At 40.9% G+C, this 19,998-nt stretch overlaps 1 protein-coding gene across 2 annotated transcripts in view; it reads left to right on the top strand.

The window, feature by feature from the left end:
• pde8a (phosphodiesterase 8A) overlaps positions 1–11,592 on the top strand; it is a 75,797-nt gene extending 64,205 nt beyond the window's left edge. For both annotated transcript variants that reach the window (XM_088921679.1, XM_088921678.1), the window contains exons 15-22: positions 1,762–1,810; positions 2,830–2,965; positions 3,780–3,978; positions 4,692–4,909; positions 6,152–6,284; positions 7,195–7,359; positions 7,590–7,719; positions 9,496–11,592. In XM_088921679.1, the coding sequence (XP_088777805.1) occupies positions 1,762–1,810; positions 2,830–2,965; positions 3,780–3,978; positions 4,692–4,909; positions 6,152–6,284; positions 7,195–7,359; positions 7,590–7,719; positions 9,496–9,602 (1,137 nt within the window). In that variant the 3' untranslated portion in view covers positions 9,603–11,592. The remainder of the gene's footprint in view (positions 1–1,761; positions 1,811–2,829; positions 2,966–3,779; positions 3,979–4,691; positions 4,910–6,151; positions 6,285–7,194; positions 7,360–7,589; positions 7,720–9,495) is intronic.
• The last annotated feature ends 8,406 nt before the right edge of the window (positions 11,593–19,998 follow it).

Genomic DNA, 19,998 nt, shown 5'->3' with positions numbered 1-19,998 from the left:
CCTGGAGTTAAGGCATGGCGTTTTCACTTTAAAATAGTTGTTTTGTCAATATTAATCTGCACAGCTGCTTAAATATTCTCTGCTTGCCACATGTGAAGCCCATTTGGGTGTAACATTCTCAGGTTTTGGATATGCAAGCAAAGTGTTTGAGCTTAGTGAGGTACATTTATTCATGTCTAACTTGAAAAACAAAAAAATGGATGAAGATTTTTAATGATTGTGCCCAATGTTGACAGACAATTGAGGTTTGAAATGTTATGTTTCTTTAAAAATTGAGTGCAAATATGAACAAATATGAATGCTTAGAACTGTCTTTATTGCAAGAATCTCCGAACTCCAGACTGAATCTTAAAATAGATGTTGTGTGTAGAAACTTACACATCTAGACAATACAGGGGGTCAAAGATGAACCTAGTTTTACTTCCTTCCCTCCTGTACAAGTAAACAGTGCTTTCAATAACATACACATTAGGAAAGTCAATACGTTCCTTGTTAAGCAACAGTAAAATACTGTTTGAGCAAATGTTCTAGGGATGTGAAGTAAGGTAGCAGACTGGATACCAGGTGATATTTCTGTTTGAAATGTGCATGATGTACTGTTTAAATAAGGAATTTGAGTGAGTAACAAGGGTGCAGCTGGTAGTGTTTTTATCGGCATTAAGGATGCATGTTAAAATGGCTACTGTCTGGAGCCTAGAGGCCTTTTTCAAGAAGTGGTATGATGTGCACGTCATTTGTTGCTGTTAGAGGCTGGGCAATGAAGGGGTCGAGAGCTGACTGCAGGCCTAGTAACAGTGTCGCAGCGCTCTCTATTCTCATAACCAAAATAATTTGGTTTCCCCAAAAGAGGTTCAAAGTGTGAGACCAGAAAAAAATGCCAAGAAACACAATGAAAATCTTGAGTGGCTCAGAAGCTTGCCTAGCTGTCTCCTAGCGGCCCTTTGGCTTGTTGTCCAGTCTCTCTCAAAGCTTCCGTGTTAGATCCTCGGCTCCCAGGTTCAGTGGCTTTGACCCTCGTCTTGTTCGAACGCTTTCTCTAGAGCTCCCTGGTGCTCTGTAACCTGCCTCACACACCTGCACCAGGGAACAGGTTTAAAGAGGGAAGAGCCCAGCTGCCAGGTGTCATGATTATAAGGACCTTTGGCAGGCTTCCCTCAGGCTGCGATTTCAGCGGACTGCCTGTCACAGTAGTATTATTAAATACATTTAAATAAGATTGAAATTTTGACATCAACTGGGTTTTCAAACATTATAACTTTAGAAGAGTTCCTAATTTAATATTTGCTGTGCTGGGTCTTTGAACCCAACACAGCCCCATGTAACAGATAATACAAGATGCCCTTGTAAACCTTTTCTGTAAATCCGTGATAAATGGAGAGTAAAATTTATTTAGATCTGCGAGATCATGGAAAAAGCATGAGGTCTATTGTTAGTCTGCAGCAGCTGCTGTTTATTTATAATAGCAATGTTTTATATAGTGGCTAATGGTACATTGTTTTAAGGTGTTCATTCTTTCTTTATGATGATGATGGTGGCTGGATAGCCCTATATGAATTCTATAAATTATAGGACTGTGACTCTCAAGAGACATTGCTGGGCCTGTCTGTACCGTATCGAGATATTGAGGCCCAGGAGAGATGGTAAAGGGTAATATGGTACTTTGAATTGAATATTTTATTATTGCTATCTCGCCTTCATGGGCACTGCTTGACCTAGTTATATGATTTTCCAAAAGTTAATGCATTGTCTTTTTTTTCCCAGGATGGGCTGCGGAGGTTATCTGGGAATGAGTACATCTTTGCCACAAAACGTAAGGATCTAGACATGGCAGTTCTTTTGCTAATTTACTGTTTAAATGGAACAGCCCATTTGTGATGCTCAAGGGGAGTAGAATACGGTTTGTGAATGGGAGTGCTGGCTGAATTGCCTGTTACACAAACCCTGTGATGCTGTAAAGGGTGAATGTTGAAATTCAATATTCTTTAGACCAGCGGAACAGCAACAGCCCAGCAAGTTTTACAGATCCCCCTTACAGTCTTCATTTTTAAAACCCACTTTTAACAAACGGCGGAGCAAATGTATTTTTGGGATGTCAGCAGGTGACTTGTTCAACTAGGCAGTTTAGAGATTATATAAATGCAAATCGAAATGCCCAGCGTAGCTCTTGGGGTCCCCAGCTGGACATTCCTAATTTAATTGAACCAGTTAACATACTAATTTGATCAAATCTCACCTGTGCTCTGAGCCTTGACCAATGGCTCATTTCCGAGGCTCTCCAGGAACAGGGATGTGAAATCTGCGCTAACGGGTTGCTTCGGCTGCTTGCAGCTCCTCTTTGGGAGGTGAAGAGGAGCCGCTGTCCAGAGTACACAAGGGTTGCCAATCCTGTTTTTATGGATATATCAACTGGGGCCTCTCAGTTCTGCACTGGTGTTATTGCATTTTGCTTGTCTGCTGCATTTTTGCTCTATTTTTGCTTTCCTTCATGCAACAGCACTGCCTTCTTTCCATGCTTTTTTGGTTTTACAGAATTTCAGAGAGTTATAAAATTAGACCCTTTTTTTTTACAAACTGTAAATGCTTGTAAATTACAGTGAGTTGGCACCCCTGGTGTACACACACAGGTAGGAGGCTATATCCTTCAACCTGGAAGAGATTTATAGCTGCAGTATACTGAGAAACCAGTGTTTGCAGTCTTGCTAAAGAATACCGTGGCCTTTCAGGGAAATAAGTTTTGATTAAATCACGGACGTGGGGTAATCTTTCATCTGACAATCTCAGCGTTTTTTGTAGAGAACACGGGGAATCAAATTATTTTTCTTTACACAGATCCCCATCATATTCCGAGTCATTTGATCACCCCGCTGTCGCTCAATGACATTCCGCCACGGGTCGCTCAGACTATGGAAAATGAGGACTCCTGGGACTTTGATATCTTCAGTTTAGAGGCTGCCACAATAAAAAGGTAAGTTGCACAATACCTCTGCTGTCGTCTCAGAGAGAGTTTAAGATTGCAGTTATCTGACCGTATCAAAATACCTTTCTTTCACAAGCTGGGGGTCCATCACCAAGTTGACTGGTCTGGTGATGTGGTACTGCAGAAAATCTACTGCAAGTGATCTTGTTCGCCTCTTAAAAATAATGATCTTAAGACACTAAGAATCAGGACAGACATAATAAGAATCAGACATAAACTGTGTTTTATCCCCGTAAACAACAAAACGGGAACTTCTTTTAAACTAATTTTAAATTAAAGCAACTGGGAGTGGCTTCTTTCATTTAATACAGAGGTGGCGAGTCTCTTCTGTTCTTCTCACTTGTTCTTGCCCTCACTTCACTTTGATGGTTTTCATCAGCTTGCTTGCACCTCCCAGTCCTCTTATTTGCCAGGGGTGTTCAAGTTGACACAGCTGTGCAGAGTAAAAGACATTGTTCTGAGTCCCGACAGCCAGGAACACCTGCACAGGTTGTCTGCTGTTTGAACCAGAATGCTAAGATGTGAACTGATACAGGAAGGTGCAGAAGCAAAACAACTGCAGAGCTTTTGTCCTTGTGCTATGAACAGGAAGAATTTTTGAAATTTTGTTTTTGCAGACTTTCCTTTAAAATGTTTTTAATGCGGTTTACATATTGCAGCTGAAATCTCTTTTATTTGAGGCTTCTGAGGTGTTCAAAGATATCTGTAGGTGACGTTGAGATGCATGCAACTTTTGTTCAGCAATAAAGAAAGGGGGAAGTGTGGAATTAAGCAGCTTTTTTTTTCATTTGTAATCTCTTAGGCCTTTGGTTTATCTGGGCCTGAAAGTATTTTCGCGGTTTGGGGTTTGTGAATTCTTAAACTGCCCTGAGGCGACCTTGAGATCCTGGCTCCAGGTGATTGAAGCAAACTATCATTCAAGCAACTCGTACCACAACTCCACACACGCCGCTGACGTGCTGCACGCCACAGCCTATTTCCTCTGTAAGGAGAGAGTGAAGGTCAGTGACTGCTCCTGTCTCTCGGGATGGAAAAAACATTCAGACATAGACTGTTTTGTCTTTTTAAATAGCAGACAAGACGCTTGCACACAGCTTGCTTTCAGGACTTATATAAAAAGTGTCATTTAATTTTTCATGACTGGGGAATCGCAGTACATTAAGCAGGGGATATTTCTACGCATGTGGTGGTGAAAGTAGTGTTGGAGGCCAAGGAAGGCAAGCACAAGGCCCTGGAGCCTCAATGAGACTGACCGGAGGGTAGAGGGGTTGATCTATCTCCCTGGACCACAGTGCCACCTACTGAGAAGGTAGCTAGTGAGGGCTTGCGACACAGGGGAGATTGTGAAATTGTGAAATATACACTGCAGCGCAGAGGTCTTAAATGTTGCAGTATGCTGCTGTTTTCAAACAATGGTTTTTCCTTATTTATGCAGATACAGTTTTCTGCTGAGATTCTAGCCATTTTTTAAGTGGGCTGTTAAGCCTCCTAGACTTGTAGTGTGTAGTACAAAAAGTAGCCTTATAGTTTTATAAACGTGGTAAGAAGAAGAAGTAATGTCAGTGACAATGAACACTTGCTGATTGCATTTGCTTAAGAGTGTAACACTTTGCAAGGCGTCTGGTGCAGGTTTCACAAAGACAGATAAAGACAGAACTGGACGGACAGTAGGGTTTCTTTTGGAATCTGAGGTGTGTTTTCGTCTCCCCTGCAGCAAAGCCTGGATCAGATCGATGAAGTCGCGGCGCTCATCGCTGCCACCGTCCACGACGTCGACCATCCCGGGAGGACGAACTCCTTCCTGTGCAACGCCGGGAGCGAGCTGGCTGTCCTGTACAATGACACGGCCGTGTTGGAGAGCCACCATGCGGCCCTGGCCTTCCAGCTCACCACCCGCGACGACAAGTGCAACATCTTCAAAAACATGGAGAGGTGAGGCCTCCTTGCTCGCAGAGTCAGAGCAGAGTCAGTCTTAGCTCTGTGTTAAGAACACCAAGACACCCTCCTGTCAGTGCATCCTCATCCTCATTTCATGGAACAGCATCTTTCTCTGAGGTAGTGTCTCTGATATGCAATGTGCATCTCCTATATACCTTTGCACTGAACGGGAAAATGAAAAGAATGGTCTCATCTCTGATTCCTTCTTACAGAGCACATCTGAACATGTAACACTTAAATGACATGTCTAGATTTATTAGAAATGATGACTATTCACGTTTATTTTAAATATACTGCAGGAAAAAATGAAGACTTCTTGGGCACAATCATAAGTTAAAATATGTGTCAAGAATATGAATAATTTATCCAAACCCTCCTCGAGTGTTTTCTTTACTACTATAACAGCTGTCGTGAGAAGAAACAGCTTGTTAGTTAAGAATCTTTCACAACACAATTCTTTCACAAAGAATTTGATCACAACAGTTCAGGGTAAACCGTACATTAAAAACCAATATGAAGCAAATCCAATAGCACATTGTAAAGCGTTCTTTGTCATTAACATTACTTATTCTTTAGACATTTATAAAACTATAAAACTACTGTTTGTACTACACACTACAATTCTAGCAGGATTAATTGTCCGCTTACAAATTGGTTAAGTAGACAATTGTCTCTGCATAAGCAAGGACATTTATTGTTTGTAAACAGTATGATACTACAACATTTAAGACTTGTGCAGCAGTATATATTTCACAGTTTCATACAGTCTGCTTTTATGTAGACCAACCAACTGTATGGCGACATGAATATATTCTTTAGAAATGAATAGATTTTTATAAAAACAAATTTGTGGTGTTAATTTTGCTTTCAAATTCATTGCAACTCAAAAACCTAGAGCTTTAAATATGCTCTGACACAATATTTCTAAAGCGGACCTTACTAAACACTAGTTTAATCAAATGCATTTGACACAATTGTAGTGTGAACACTGGCACACAGAAAGCAGTCAGCTGACAGTACGTTTGTGTACTGTTTGTGACAGTACAGTACTGATGGCAGTGTTTTCAGGAACAGTGCATCCTTTTTTCCAGTGATCATGTGAAAATCGGCTGCTATGTGCTTTTAGCATTTAATCTCGGACTGCTCTCTTTAACACGCGCGGACTCTTTGATGACGAGTTTGTATGATAACAGCAAAAGAAGTCTCTGTGCCTTTGCTTTGTTCACTGTTGAAAAGAAACGAGTATCGGACACTCCGACAAGCAATCATTGACATGGTTCTGGCCACGGAGATGACGAAGCACTTTGAGCACGTCAACAAATTTGTGAATAGCATCAACAAACCCCTGGCAGCACAGGAAGAGAACGAGGTAAGAGGGGTCGAAGGTCAGCTCCGCTGGGGTGCTCTGAGCACATGGTTTTCTTCTGTTAGAACAGATATATTTCAGTGAATTAATTCAAAGAAATTAGCAGAACTCATTCACATACTGCTTATCTCACATTTTAAATGTAATCATCTAAATATTTTGTATATGCAGATCAAATGACATTTTCCTTTTGTGACCAGATCACCTGCTGCAAACAAAGGATTCATTGATTTGTAAAATTCTGCGTGTTTGAATCTACACTATGTCATATATAGCAATGTCATCCACAGCAGAATTAATTGAGTTTGCATGTGGTGGGTAGGTAGGAGAAAAGTTTGCTTTCCAAGTTAATCAAGGTCCCAATGGAGTTAAATCACTAAACAAAACAAAACCAAGTTTCACATTCATGAGTTTCACACTGTGCTTCAGTTTTCACACTTGCGCTTGTGAATGTGTTCATGCAGTTTGTATGGTATTGCAACAAATAAATTGTCACATGCAGATAAGTACAAAAAGGTGAGTTTATTCAGGTAAAAGATTTCCTGATTTAAAATCACTCTGCCTTTCCTCTCAATGGGCTCTGGTAGCTGCCTAGTGCTAGAATTTTACAGGCAGGTACCAGGATTCACACCTGAGTGTGGAATGCAAGGCAAGAGGATTTTAAAGGATCTGAGATCTTTTTAATGAAAATGGAAAACCATGAAATCTCAAGAGAAAATAATATTTTGCAAAACAACTTACTGTAATACTATGACTTGATCAAATAGGTAATGTTTCGTGTTATTGATTATATACAGTTTATTGCATTTTTTTTCTTAAAAAATTATTGGATTGGATTAACTGTGCACACATGCTTGAATCGGGTCTCGTTATCATTTTTTGCCCTGATTTCCCCCACCCCTTCTTTTGGTAGGGAAATGGAGATGGCGATTCAGTCAAAAGTATTTTAACGTCTCCGGAGAATCGGATTCTGGTCAAACGGATGCTGATAAAGTGTGCAGACATCTCCAATCCTTGCAGACCACTAGAACTGTGTATTGAGTGGGCGGGTCGCATTTCAGAGGAATACTTTGCACAGGTAAGCAAGGGTAGGATCTGGTATACTGCTGAAAGAGGGAAGAAAAAAGGACAGGATCTGTCAGATATTACCATCGTGTCACCTTGATGAGAAAGAAATGAATGCTTCAGTTTAAGACATTAATAATTCAAGCTGCAACATATGTTCATACTAGTAGCGTTTGTGGGTTTGTGTTGGAAATAAGCCGGAGTCATGTGGAGACGCTTCTGTTGGTCCTGTTTCCTGTGCAGACGGATGAAGAGAAACGACAGGGCTTACCTGTGGTGATGCCCGTGTTTGACAGAAACACCTGCAGCATCCCCAAGTCCCAGATATCTTTCATCGACTACTTCATCACTGACATGTTCGATGCCTGGGATGGTAAGCATCTGTCATCTGCTTGTCTAATGTTTTAACCCATCTCCCACTGCTTTTATTAAAAAAAACCGGGATGTTCCAAATCTATTTTTAATGCGATGTAATTAACAATTTTTGATGAGTCTTGCTGATTGGAGCTTCTCTCTGATGTGTGCAGAGACAGAGCAGTGGAGGGGTGTGTTGAAAAGATGATAGGGGCATGGAGCTGTAGGTGTAGAGCTGCACACTGAGGCCAGTCTGGACACCAGGACACCGGACCTCATGGTATCCAAGAGGCTCAGAGCCTAGAATGTGTGATGCCGCAATTCAGGGCTGTCAAAAAAACCATTAGAAAATACTTGAGTGAAAGAAATGTGATCATGAGCTTGTAATCACAGATCAGAGCATTTTTTAACAAAAAAGACTTTTACCATTGATGTTTGCTTGTTGATGTATGACAAATGATGTTTGTATAATATATAATATAATAATATAAGTGAAGATTATTTTTGTATTTTTTGTGCTTTTTTTCCAGTCAATGGTTATTTCAGTTTCTGGAGGGTCCCGTGGGAAATCATTTAAAAAAATATTTCAGTCCTGAACTATCGTACAGCTGTCCTGTAGGGCTGGAGTGTCTGCAAAGTTTCTTCTCGGCTAAGTTCTTTGAGACCTAAGCCAGCACAGTATTGGCTTAACTGAGCCAATCTGACACTATCTAGCAGCTCTCCAGGTGCTCCTGTGTCATAGAGACCTAGAAAGACCTACGTAGACATTGACTTCCAGCACTGGATTTGGATAAACCTTATTTGATGAAAGATGCTGATTAAAAACAACTAAGTTTGAAAAATGGAAAATAAAATCACAGGAATCACAAATATTTCAATGTGAAATGCGATAGTGTGTGTTATGGCTGATCAGCTTCTGGACACCCAGCTGTGAGAGGTCCAGCAGCCCTCCTGTGTAGCTGCAGCCAGCTGCTGAAGGCTGGCGGGTCAGAGATGTGTTCCGATGAGCATATTGGCAAGCAGGTCGCACAGACGCTCTGCTGGATTCAGATCAGGAGAAAAAGCTGTCCGCAGCAAGACCGACAGCAACATGTTTTCTTGAAGTGGTGCCATTGTAATTCTAGCCCTGTGTGGTCTTGCATTGTTATGTCGGGAAGGATCAACATTTCTGGACTGGCTTGAACGAATGGGAAAACGGTCGGTTTTCCAAGCCGCACTAGCACTTGTAACAGGAATTCTTCCCCATATCAACACGCTTCTTACCGTCAGCATGGTGCCCCCCCACATGTTGTCGTCTTCCATCAGGTCTCTCAAGGGCACTGTGGCTGTCGTTAGTTGGATAAAACCCTCCGCCACTCTCTCTGCCATCACCTCACATATTGTCTAAGCTGTTCTTGAAACTTGAGCCATTTTTTCCTGGAAATCTACATGCTGTAGTGCCACTGCAGTCTGCATATGACCACACAGATAGATTAGACTGATGAACACTTCCAGAACTTGGCCTGCCTCCTGTCGTCTCCGCACTGCTCTGCTGATTATGTTCTCAATATTTTCCAATGAGCAATACGAGTCAAAGAATTTAACATCTACCTTTATCTATCTACTTTTCATTATTTAAACAGTAGAAGGAATTATAGATGTGCTGTTGATGTAAAACTTCAGACAGTAGCATTTACATTGTGTATCAAGCTGTGCTCCTGCTGTATTATCGAAATGCGAAAGACATTTACTCTACAGAATGCTTCCTGGCTCTTACTTATTAGCGTTTCCCATTTTTTTTTGCTTTTCTTTCTAGCATTTGCAGATCTACCGAACCTAATGCAGCACCTGGATAACAACTTTAAGTATTGGAAAAGTCTGGATGAACGGAAGCTGCGCAGTCTCCGGCCTCCTCCGGAATAGTGTCCCGGGCATGCGGGTCTGTCCTCTCTCCGAATCGGACTGGGTGCCCTCGCTGGGCGGCCGTCTTCACCAATGCCGGCCCACCGTTCCCTCGTCCCTGCGAGGCCGCAGTGTTGCCAGGCAACGTGTCCTTCAAACCCTTGACTGGTGTCCTCTACACGAATGCACAGAGAATCGCCAGACGAACACAAGCGTAAACAAAAAATAACCACGACAACAGATACGATTGAAACTGGTTCCTGATTGCTGTGACAATCCAAAACATTCAGGTTCTGAGGGGTGGTTCTGACTGTCCTTTGAAGCAGTGTCTCATGGCAGGGTGATCCCGAGCAGAAGTTGTTGCCCTGGCCATACCAGTAACAACTGCAAAGCAAAGGAGAAGACTGGCTTGCTGGCCCGGCCATGTTTGCTTCACACTTACACCAAGAGATGGCTCTTGTTCCAGGACAAGTGGAAAGATTTCACAAAGCAAAAAAAAAATCCTTTAAGCCTTTGTTTGTTGCCGAGATGCTGGCTGGATGAAAGTTTCACTTTCTTAAACCTATAAATGCTACAAAACTGCTTCTACACTCCAGAGTCGTTTAAGCTTTTCTTTATTTTTAAGAAAAACCCTACACGTCTACCAATCCCTGGACTTGAAGCCTGCTTCTCTCCTCTGACATGGGGCAGATTCGTAGCCCGACAAGGCGGTCCCAGGGTAGGGTAGAGGGGGCATTTCCTGGGTGGGTGGAGTGTGTGGGGCCGCTGTTTGGAAGATAAAAACCTTTCCCGTCTCGGATCATTAGCGTTTTGTGATTTAGACATTAGGGTTTATTTATTTTGTTTTGGTTGTTCGATATTTTCTATAAATTTATGAGTACTTAAAAAGAAAAGAAAAGCCAAAGCTGACTTACAGAAGGATTACAGATTTATGAGAGTCATATCCATGAGTATAGATTTTACTAATGTATAGACCTTTTATTTTCTTAATGCAAAACATGAATTAGAACGACACCTTTCTATTGCACTGTAATGGATAGAAATGTACGTTGTAGTGTTTTGTCCATGAGAGGGATGATGTAACTGGGAACTTGCTGTATGGTGATTGATCTCTTCTGAGTGAGCGTGCCTGCTCACCAGTGACAGAGTTGGCCCAGACATACACCTGTTGGGTGATGATGTAAACTTCTCTGCTGTGGACAATAGAGGAGCTCTATAAACCATGTGCGGACTTGGAAAAAAAAATCTTTCTCCCAGAACATTTTGTATCCAATATCCTACTGAAAGACTGCCTTATTTTATACAATATTTATACAATACATCCTGAAGTGTAAATGAAACAAAAAAAAACATTTGGATTTTTTAAAAATCATTTAGACAAAAGTAATATTTAATGAATCTCAAATATTTTTATAGACTCTGTGTTTTCCACAAAACTGAAAACATAAATATTAAGGGTTTTGCGAGGGCAGTTGACTAAAAATCATTAGAAGGGGGTTCACAAAGAAACAAAAGTAACAAAGAAAAAAATCAAATAACAAATTCTAATATTTATATATTTTTTCAGAGGTTACAAAATGAAAAATAGTTCTTTGCTGCCTTGTAGCATAGTGCTTATTTTGGTTTTGACAATGTGGTGTTGTATAGACTATTTCTTTGAGAGTCTTACTGTATGTACAAGGGATATCCTAGAAAAAAAATATCACCCTTCAACAGTTTTTAAAATACTAATCATGTATTTATGAATATCCCTTATCATATTTAATATTGCCTTTTTCATATTCAACATGTATAATTATGCCATAGAATTTAAAAGCAGATAATATAGGTTTTAAAAATGAGCCTCAAGGCAATGGGTTGACCTCAGATTATCATTTCATTATCTTTGATCTCTAAAGGACTGTCAACAACAACAGAAGAAATTGTCTTCTCATTGAGATTCATGATCTCTTCCAGTCTCAGGACACCAGAAATTATTCTTAGAAGAATAAAAAATTAATTTGAATGCCCACTGTTTCTGTAATGCTCACATTACCTGTTGGCAGAAACCTGCTCAAAGCCCTTTGATCACTGTGGATAAGGAAACCGGGTTTAATGGTGTAGTAGGAGAATGTCCATGCAGACATTAATTTCTCAGAATAAATGATGGGCTGTTTTCACTGACATTCACCTTTAAAATCTGTCATGTGTTGCTCTAGTAGGTGTGTTGCTATTGTTCTATTTGATTTCACGGTGTTAGTTTAAAAGATGATAACAGAAAATTACCTCTAGAACCGAAGAGGTTTGATTGGAGAGCTTCACCAGTGTGTGTGGGCTGTTCAAGAATGAGCCGAGGTTAATTCCACCCTGAACAGCAGAAAGGAAAAACACAATGATTTGGTTGTCACGCCTTCTTCAGATGTCTGAAGAAGGCTCAATGGACGAGACACCGTGCATTTTCTCTTTCTGCTTCTCGGTGTGGAATTAATGTGTGTTTGCTCCTTCCTTGAAAGGAAGACAGGAGGGATTAAAGAGAGCTTGGAGCTGAGCTTTTCTTTAGGAGGAGAACCAGCGTCAAAGCTGTCAAGAAACTGAGAGTCTGCAGCACAATGGAAAAAGAAACTTTGAATTTGAATCTTGTTTGTTTAGTCTGTTTATGGCCCACCTGTACAAGTAGAGCATGCTAGAGAAAGACACCTGCACTGATACACAGCAGGTACGTGGTGATGTGTCTTCACCTTAGTTTCCCATAGTCCAAGTAAAGAAGACGTTTTGTTTTCAGATGTACAGTATTGTGCAGGGAATAAATACTGGGAACTAAAAAGGCTTACTAAGATGAGACCTGTTTGTCTGCAGCATAGTGCTGAAACTGATAGTGGAGTTTCTCAGCTCCTTTCTTTGACTTTGAACTTAACTGTGAAACAGATATTTAAATTATGGTACATACTTGAATACCACGATTCTCAGTTAGCTCTTAGGTATTATTGATGTTGGGTCCATAGTAAAGCTTGTCAGCAATGGCTTTTTCTTAGACACCATGTAATACAATCTGCTCTTGGAAATAGGTTTTTCTTTGTTACAAAAGTGAAATTATGCATTCTCCACAAAACCTATAATAATTGGTTTTTCAAGCTTTGTGCAAGTATTTTTCAAACATCGGTCCTGCTGATGATAAGCTTTGGCACGCTGGAGATAACATCGGGCATTTCTGTATTAGAAGCCATGAAGATCAGTAGAGCTGCACTGCAGGAGGGCTATGACTTATGTTTTATCAATTTAAGATGTTATAATGAGGATTGTTTCTAACAGTTTCCAGATGCTGAATCACACAGCCAGTGAAACATCACGTTCTAAGATGTAAATCAGGCTGATTGTGCTCAGTTTTTTTTTTCTTTGTAAAGTATACAGCTCTCTCCAAAAAGACTTGAAAATCTGTTCAGGGGAATCATAATATTTGTTATAGTTTACTCACTGGAATTTCAAATTTCTACTTATTTCACTCAGGGAAGTAAACTTCTACAGATATAAAAAACAGAATATTGCTCATGTTTAATTCTGTGTAGTTAACCATTCCTTTTTAGTTTAACTGTATGATGATCAGGTAACGTAAAGGAATTTACAGGTGTGTAAATTCACTTCCAAGTGATCCTATTGGAAAACATGACTTTAACTGAAACAGGAAATCCCATTACTTTTTTTTTTAACAAATACTGTTTTTATTTTAGATTATATTTCCGTTCTTAAAACATGTATTCAGTATCAGCAGTGATCAGATATACTTCCCCTCCTGCCAAATTACATGTCAAATCAAAAAGGTAAAACTGGCTGCATGGAAAATTGGCAAATCAAAGCAGTTAACCAGTATCAGCCAGACACTGACATTGCCAGCTTTTATCCCAAACCCAGTTTGCTTTGTGAAGGATTTTACAGCTGAGATTAATTGGCTTATTAGTCCAAATTTATACATAATTCAACTTTTTAAAGTCCCCAAATCCTTAAGATAGACTGCACTACTTGTTCAAAAGGCCATCAGTACTGTCAAGTCTTGGGATTATTTTACAGCTTCAATGGGTGTCCTTGTCAGAGTTAAGTACCCCTTTCCTCTCCCTTAGCCTTCAGAAAGCCTGTGCAGCCTGTTCCTGGCCCTACTGTGTAATTAAAGTGTGATAGAGAAGAGCCTCAAAACAGATAAATCTGTTTGACTAATGGAATGTCTTCTCACAGATTTGCAAGACCGTCTCAGGCTAAGGGCAGGGTGAAGACTGTTCCAGCTGTCTGGATATTGCGACTTGGGTGCACTTCTCTGGTGAAGCTGGAGCGATCCAGTTCCCTTTGTAAATAACCATAATCTGTGCCCAAGAATGTGTTGTCTGCTGCTTCCAAATAACAGAGCTACCGCCATGATGTACATGAGAAAACCTTGACTGCAAGGAGGAATTGCCGTGTTATCATTGGACAGCTATCAGTGTAATCAAAGACCTTTGACTTTCAGAGAACTTTAGTTCTGGATACAATCAAAGCCCCAGGGCAATATTCCTCTCAATGACATGAAATTTCACACACGTTTGCCTAGCACTTGTTTTGAACTATGTTCCTTTTTTTCACCTGGTACAGTAGGTTGATGGTTCCTTATTTATGCAAACAGGCTGCCACTCCGTCAACCAGGAACATTCTGTTTTGCAAACAGCGAGGGACGGTCTGTGTGGTTTTTTTTTGGGGGGGGGGGGGTTTGATCATCTGAAGCCTCCTTTAGTATTTGCTGCAGGAAATATTTGACCGAATGCTGGTGTTTCTTGTTTTAAAAACCAAAATGCAATTTAAACAAGATTCCAAGATTCCAACAGGCTGTTAAGCAGGAGCTTCCTAGTCAGAATGGCAGGCTTTAATATTGGTTTGCAAAGGAGGAATCAGGCAGGCAAACTGCACAAAGTTTTGTATTTTTTTGTCAATTGACATTAAAAAAACCTAATAAAGCTCTGTTCTTTGTTAGTAGAATCTTCTTAGCAGGATGACCAAACCTACTTAAAATGTACACATTGCTCCTGTAGGGTTTAATGAATTAAACAGGGTTTATTATTTGATGTCCGTAAATAAGGATAAAACTGCCTTTCACAAAAACATCTTGATACACCTACTCGATCTAGCCGTTATCTTGATGAGTAAAAACAATTGGCCACAGAGCACAGCAATTCAGAATTACAATGAGGGGACTACAAGTACAGGTTTGTCTCCTTGGATTTACTTTTTGAAATAATACATTCCTTCATGTCTTGTATAGGTAATTTAGAAATTCAGATGTTAAAAACGTGTTCCTCACTTGAGTGGACATTGCCAATATGTGGGTAAATGGCTGCTGTAACAAGTTCCTTTTCAGGGAGTTTCAAGTGGAATTCATACTCAAGGAGCTTGCCAGCAGCCATATCACCCTGAAACTCACAACTGGCAGCCCACTGGAGTTCAGCAGCTACCTGGATGGGAGACCTCCCGGGAAAAACTAAGGCTGCTGCTGGCAGAGGTGTTAGTGGGGCCAGCAGGGGGCACTCACCCTGCGGTCTGTGTGGGTCCTAATGCCCCAGTATAGTGACGGGACACTATACTGTAAGAAGACACCATCCTTCAGATGAGCCATAAAACTGAGGTCCTGACTCTCTGTGGTCATTAAAAATCCCAGGGCGTTTCTCGAAAAGAGTAGGGGTGTAACCCTGGCGTCCTGGCCAAATTTCCCATTGGCCCTTACAAATCATGGCCTCCTTATAATCCCCATCTATGAATTGGCTTCATTACTTTGTTCTCTTCCCTCTCTTGTGTGGTGGGTGATCTGGCACGCTATGGCTGCCGTCGCATCATCCAGGTGGGGCTGCACATTGGTGGTGGTGGAGGGGAGTCCCCATTACCTGTAAAGCGCTTTGAGTGTGGTGTCCAGAAAAGTGCTATATAAGTGTAAGCAATTATTATTATTATTATTATTATTATTATTGAGATGGTTCCCATTATTACTGACTTGTGTGGCAAGTACTGTACTAGGTAGCTGTGGCTGTGTGATTATACAGAAATGGAAATAACTGAGTCCAGTGGACCAAATGGCCCCTTCTCATTTGTAGTTTTTCTGATGTGCTGAATTGCAATGATATTTCTAGTTAGGTAGTTGGCAAACGCTTGGATGTTCCCACAAGAGGAAGAGCAGTCCCTATTTAGTGATGGTCAATCAAATCACAGTCGTTCATACGCAAATAAAACCGTCGCCATCTGTCGCCACAACTGATAAGGGGAGTCTGAGAAAGAACGCTGAATGCTGTTTTATTACTGGCAGAGGTTAATTACTTGTCACTTTGATTGAGAATTTGGCTGCCGTTCTTTTCCTCTTCTGTCTGAAAGAATTCTGGATTCTACCAATGTGCCTCTGAGCCTTTGTCAGCAGTGGCACGCCCTGGGGACTGAAGAGAAGGGGTTCCCCAGATCGCAGCGAGAACAATGCAGTCACGCGAGGAAGAAGCTGAACATTCACAGACATGCCTTTTCCGTTGGCTCGTGGCTCTTATTCTTCACCTTCTTCAAAAAAAGCCACAGAGCAGACGCAGTGGCTGCAGTGTGCTATAAGGACACTGGGGTTACATGGAGCTCTCATGGCAACACACAACAAACTTCACAAACATCCCCTGCCCCCACCTTAAAGAGCTAGTCCAGAAACCGTCACAATCCTAAAAATGATCTGCAATTATTGTACTCTGTCGGTAAATGGTCTCATCCAAAACTAAACACAATTAAAGTTTTTCAGTTTATAATACGCAGCAGATATGGCTTGGGGTCAACGTGTCTTTCTAAAAGTATCAGGATTGCATAAATAACACAAAGCATGAATGCAGAAATAGTAAAGCATCACATGCTGTAACTCACAATGGTTTCTAATCGGATTGAGGCCCAGGCAGTCATTGCATTATGTAGGTGCAATACCTTAACTGTGTTTTTAGGGTTTCTTGCTTTGGATTAAAACGTATTCCCATATTATGTGACTAAAATGTGTTGTTGTTGTTCATAATATTAAAAAAAATCTCCCAGCAGTCATTTAAGACTGAGGAAAAACACAGAGTGCAAAGTTGCTAATAGGTCCTAACTATAAGAGGAGGCCGATCCCTGTTAACCAATTACAGAGCTGTAAGTACTATATTACATGCAAGGTTGCAGAGGAAATAATTAGAATTGAATTAAAGAATCTTTGAGCAAGCTGCAACACGGATGGATACAAACCGAGCATATGATATTGTATATTTAGATCAGAAGGCGTTAGAAGGCTTAATTGGAGACTCTAGGCATTTAGGTAATATCCTTTTTTTGGGATTGAGAAGTGGTTAATGGATAAAAAGAGTGCAGATAAGCAGAGAATCCTGAAATGGAGTAGATATATTTAGTGGAGTACCACGGGGATCTGTATCAAGACATTTTCTCTTTCTAATTTATATCAATATTCTAGTTTCTACTATATATACAGTAAGTCAAAATAGGAGGTCTGCTACCAAGGAAAAACTAAGTCAAATTCAAGAGTGGGCAAGCACCTGGCAAATGACATTTAATATACAGTAGAGTGCAGCACTCTATATGGATATAGCAGAAAAATAAACTATAGCTGTAAAACAACTTGCAACATAGCCTAAAAATGCTACTTATGAAAAAGACTTAGATGTCTAGGTTGATACTGTACATCTTTTAATCTTCGTGAGAATGTGGAGGAACAATACAAAAGGCAAACAATGTTAGAAAATATAGTGACAGGTGAATAATTTAAATGAAATGTATTTTTAATTGGACAGTTAATGTAATGAGATTTAACATATTGTGTACAATTGTGGTCAGTCTGAAAGAAAAGATATTGTGGCTCTGGAATCAGTCCAGAGCAGAGCATTGGAGATTATGAACTGCCCTGATCAAGCATCTGAAATCTTCAAAAGCACTGCCAGGTTTCAGCAGAATCAACGGGGAAGCACAAACCAGAGGACACAGGTGAAAACTATAAAGAGGTCCATTTGAAACTTAAAACAGGAGGCACTTCTCTCCACAAAGGTTGTTGGGCCAAGTGCAACAAACTGCACAGCCAGACAGACGTCAGGAAACAGCTCGATGAAGCCCTTGGAATAAAGGCTCATCCAAAGGCTGAATTATCTTCTTCTATTTGCAGCTTATGTTTCTTCTTCTTTTCGGGACCTCACGTTATAAACTCAAGCACATGAACACTTTACTTATCATGGCTGTGTTGGATTCCGCACAGCGCTGGGAATTAACTGCTCTACAGCTGGACATGAATGAAGTAATTTAATAACGGGCGACTGGTTTGTTTAGTAGGCTGCATCTAAAAGGGTAGATGAGAATTACTCACTTTGTCATGCCGGTCTTTTATCTTGCTAAGATTTATGGCAAGTTAATTGCGCAATCCTGGAGCCAGCTGGCAGCAGAGGTGTCAGTCTGTTACCCTGTTAATGAGGAGCAGCCCAGAGAATCAGTGCACATCTGTCCCGGCTGCTGTTCTCCCTGCAGACGAGCTCCGGGAAGTGAAAGCAAGGGCCTGCCTGCTGTGCTGTCTTAGGGACAAGACCAAACGTTTGTTTAAAATGTGTGGCTCTGCAGTGTGCGCTCCCTTTCTTCCTCCGTGTTTTAAGGCCATCCTTGCACTGCACGTGTGCCAGTTTTAATAAATCTCCTTCATTTTTCGTACTCTCAATATTGTCTTACTTGTAAACGGAAAATGCTAAACCGCGTTCTTTCCCTCTGAATGCTGTTGAGAGAGACGAAAAGAAGAAGCTGTACATGACATCTGTCTGTACAGGGGAAACGGCCCTGCTTGGTCACGCTCAAAGAGCTTGCACACTGAGAGCCAGCAGCCAGGATAAAGTCCACGTCACTGAACCCCTCTCACACTTCACTGATGATCTGCAAGTGGCTGTGGGTGGAATAATGAGGACAGGCTTTGCACTCAGCACTCATGCAATGAATATTGCATGCTTTCCGCCTGTTTTTCCTTCTTTAGGTGAGGTCTGCAGACTCTGCCAATCCTGGAATGACTCCACATAGAGGGTTCGCGAGTGTAGGTAAACGCACAGGGTGCAGTTTATGTCATCTTCTTGACCTTGTCGAAATCTTGGCAGCAGGCCGGGGAACTGGAAATGGAGGGAGGGGAGACCTCTCACCTTTTGATGTCTAAGTTCAAAATGAACATAATTTGGATTTGAGAAAGGTTTGTTCACAACCTAATGCCCCTGCTTCATCTTTATGCCACTGTGGTACTCTGGTACACTGCACCAGGACGGTGGGGGCAGTTCCAGTGCTGCAGGACGCAGCTGTGAGGGTCCTCTGCTCTTATTCCAGGGCACCACAGCTCTGCCACCACCACTGATGTCCAATTCAATCATTTGAGCAAAGCAGTTGTGAGGAATAGAGGGTTGTTGGACCTGTAGATCCAGTGTAGCTCAGCATGCATCTGCTCCATAAAAGGAAAGCAGAAATCCATCTGCTTAAATATAGACCTGCTGCTGTGCAGGTATGATTAGTGTACTGCTGAAGAAGGCTTCACCGTAGAAATGTTCTTTATCTACTTTTTAGCCTGTAATTACCCTCTACCTATACCTGTTTCTTCTATTACTTTTTTTGTTGGCTTTTCACTCCTGGCGTTTAACATGAGCGTGACAAATTAATAGCAATTTAAAAAACAATGCGGCTCAGAAATGAATGTCTTCAGAGTGAATGAACTACAGATGATATGTAAAGATGCGTCAAAATTAGCTGATATTGAGGTGTATTCTACATACAACAGAAGAACTGGGATTTTCTTGAGTTTTAGGCAAAAAATAAACAATCTGGAAGATGGGCAGTTTACTTTCAGGAAAATATTTGTTACAACAGAAATGAATTCCCTCATTAATGCTCAGGTTACTTGAAGTACAGTACTTCAACAACATAAAAATGTCTCAGACTGAATCTGCTTTGCACATAAAGAAAAAATGACAAGAATCTATAAGAATTATTATTCAATGCATTGCAGTTGCATAGTGCTTTCCATCCCTAAGGATACTAGAGTGCTCTACATACTGATACTACGTACAGTATCAGCTCACCTGTGATTCTTACACCAGTGTCCATGTTCAGTTGTCTGGGTCAGTGTGATACCTGCAGAACCCTGACATTCTTGTGTTTGCAGTAGTTTAGTGTATTTCCTACAGGGCCCTCAAGCATTTTAGCATGCATGTATAATTTTTTATTTATTTTTCATCATTAAAAATTTGCTGTCTGGATATTTTGGCCAGTAAACATGAAACCAAGGAAGAAAGACCGATCCGTCATTGATATTGCTTGCTTTCTCTCCCTAACAAGACCAAGATGACAGAAATCTGCAGTAAACCCATCCATTCTGTAACCGCTTTACACAATGCGGGGCGCAGGGAAGCTGTAGCTT

Source organism: Atractosteus spatula, chromosome 7 (genome assembly GCF_055471065.1).
Source record: "Atractosteus spatula isolate fAtrSpa1 chromosome 7, fAtrSpa1.hap1, whole genome shotgun sequence".
Taxonomy (NCBI): Eukaryota; Metazoa; Chordata; class Actinopteri; order Semionotiformes; family Lepisosteidae; genus Atractosteus; species Atractosteus spatula.
Note: the sequence above shows the minus strand (reverse complement) of the source record. Positions and strands in the feature narration are given on the sequence as shown.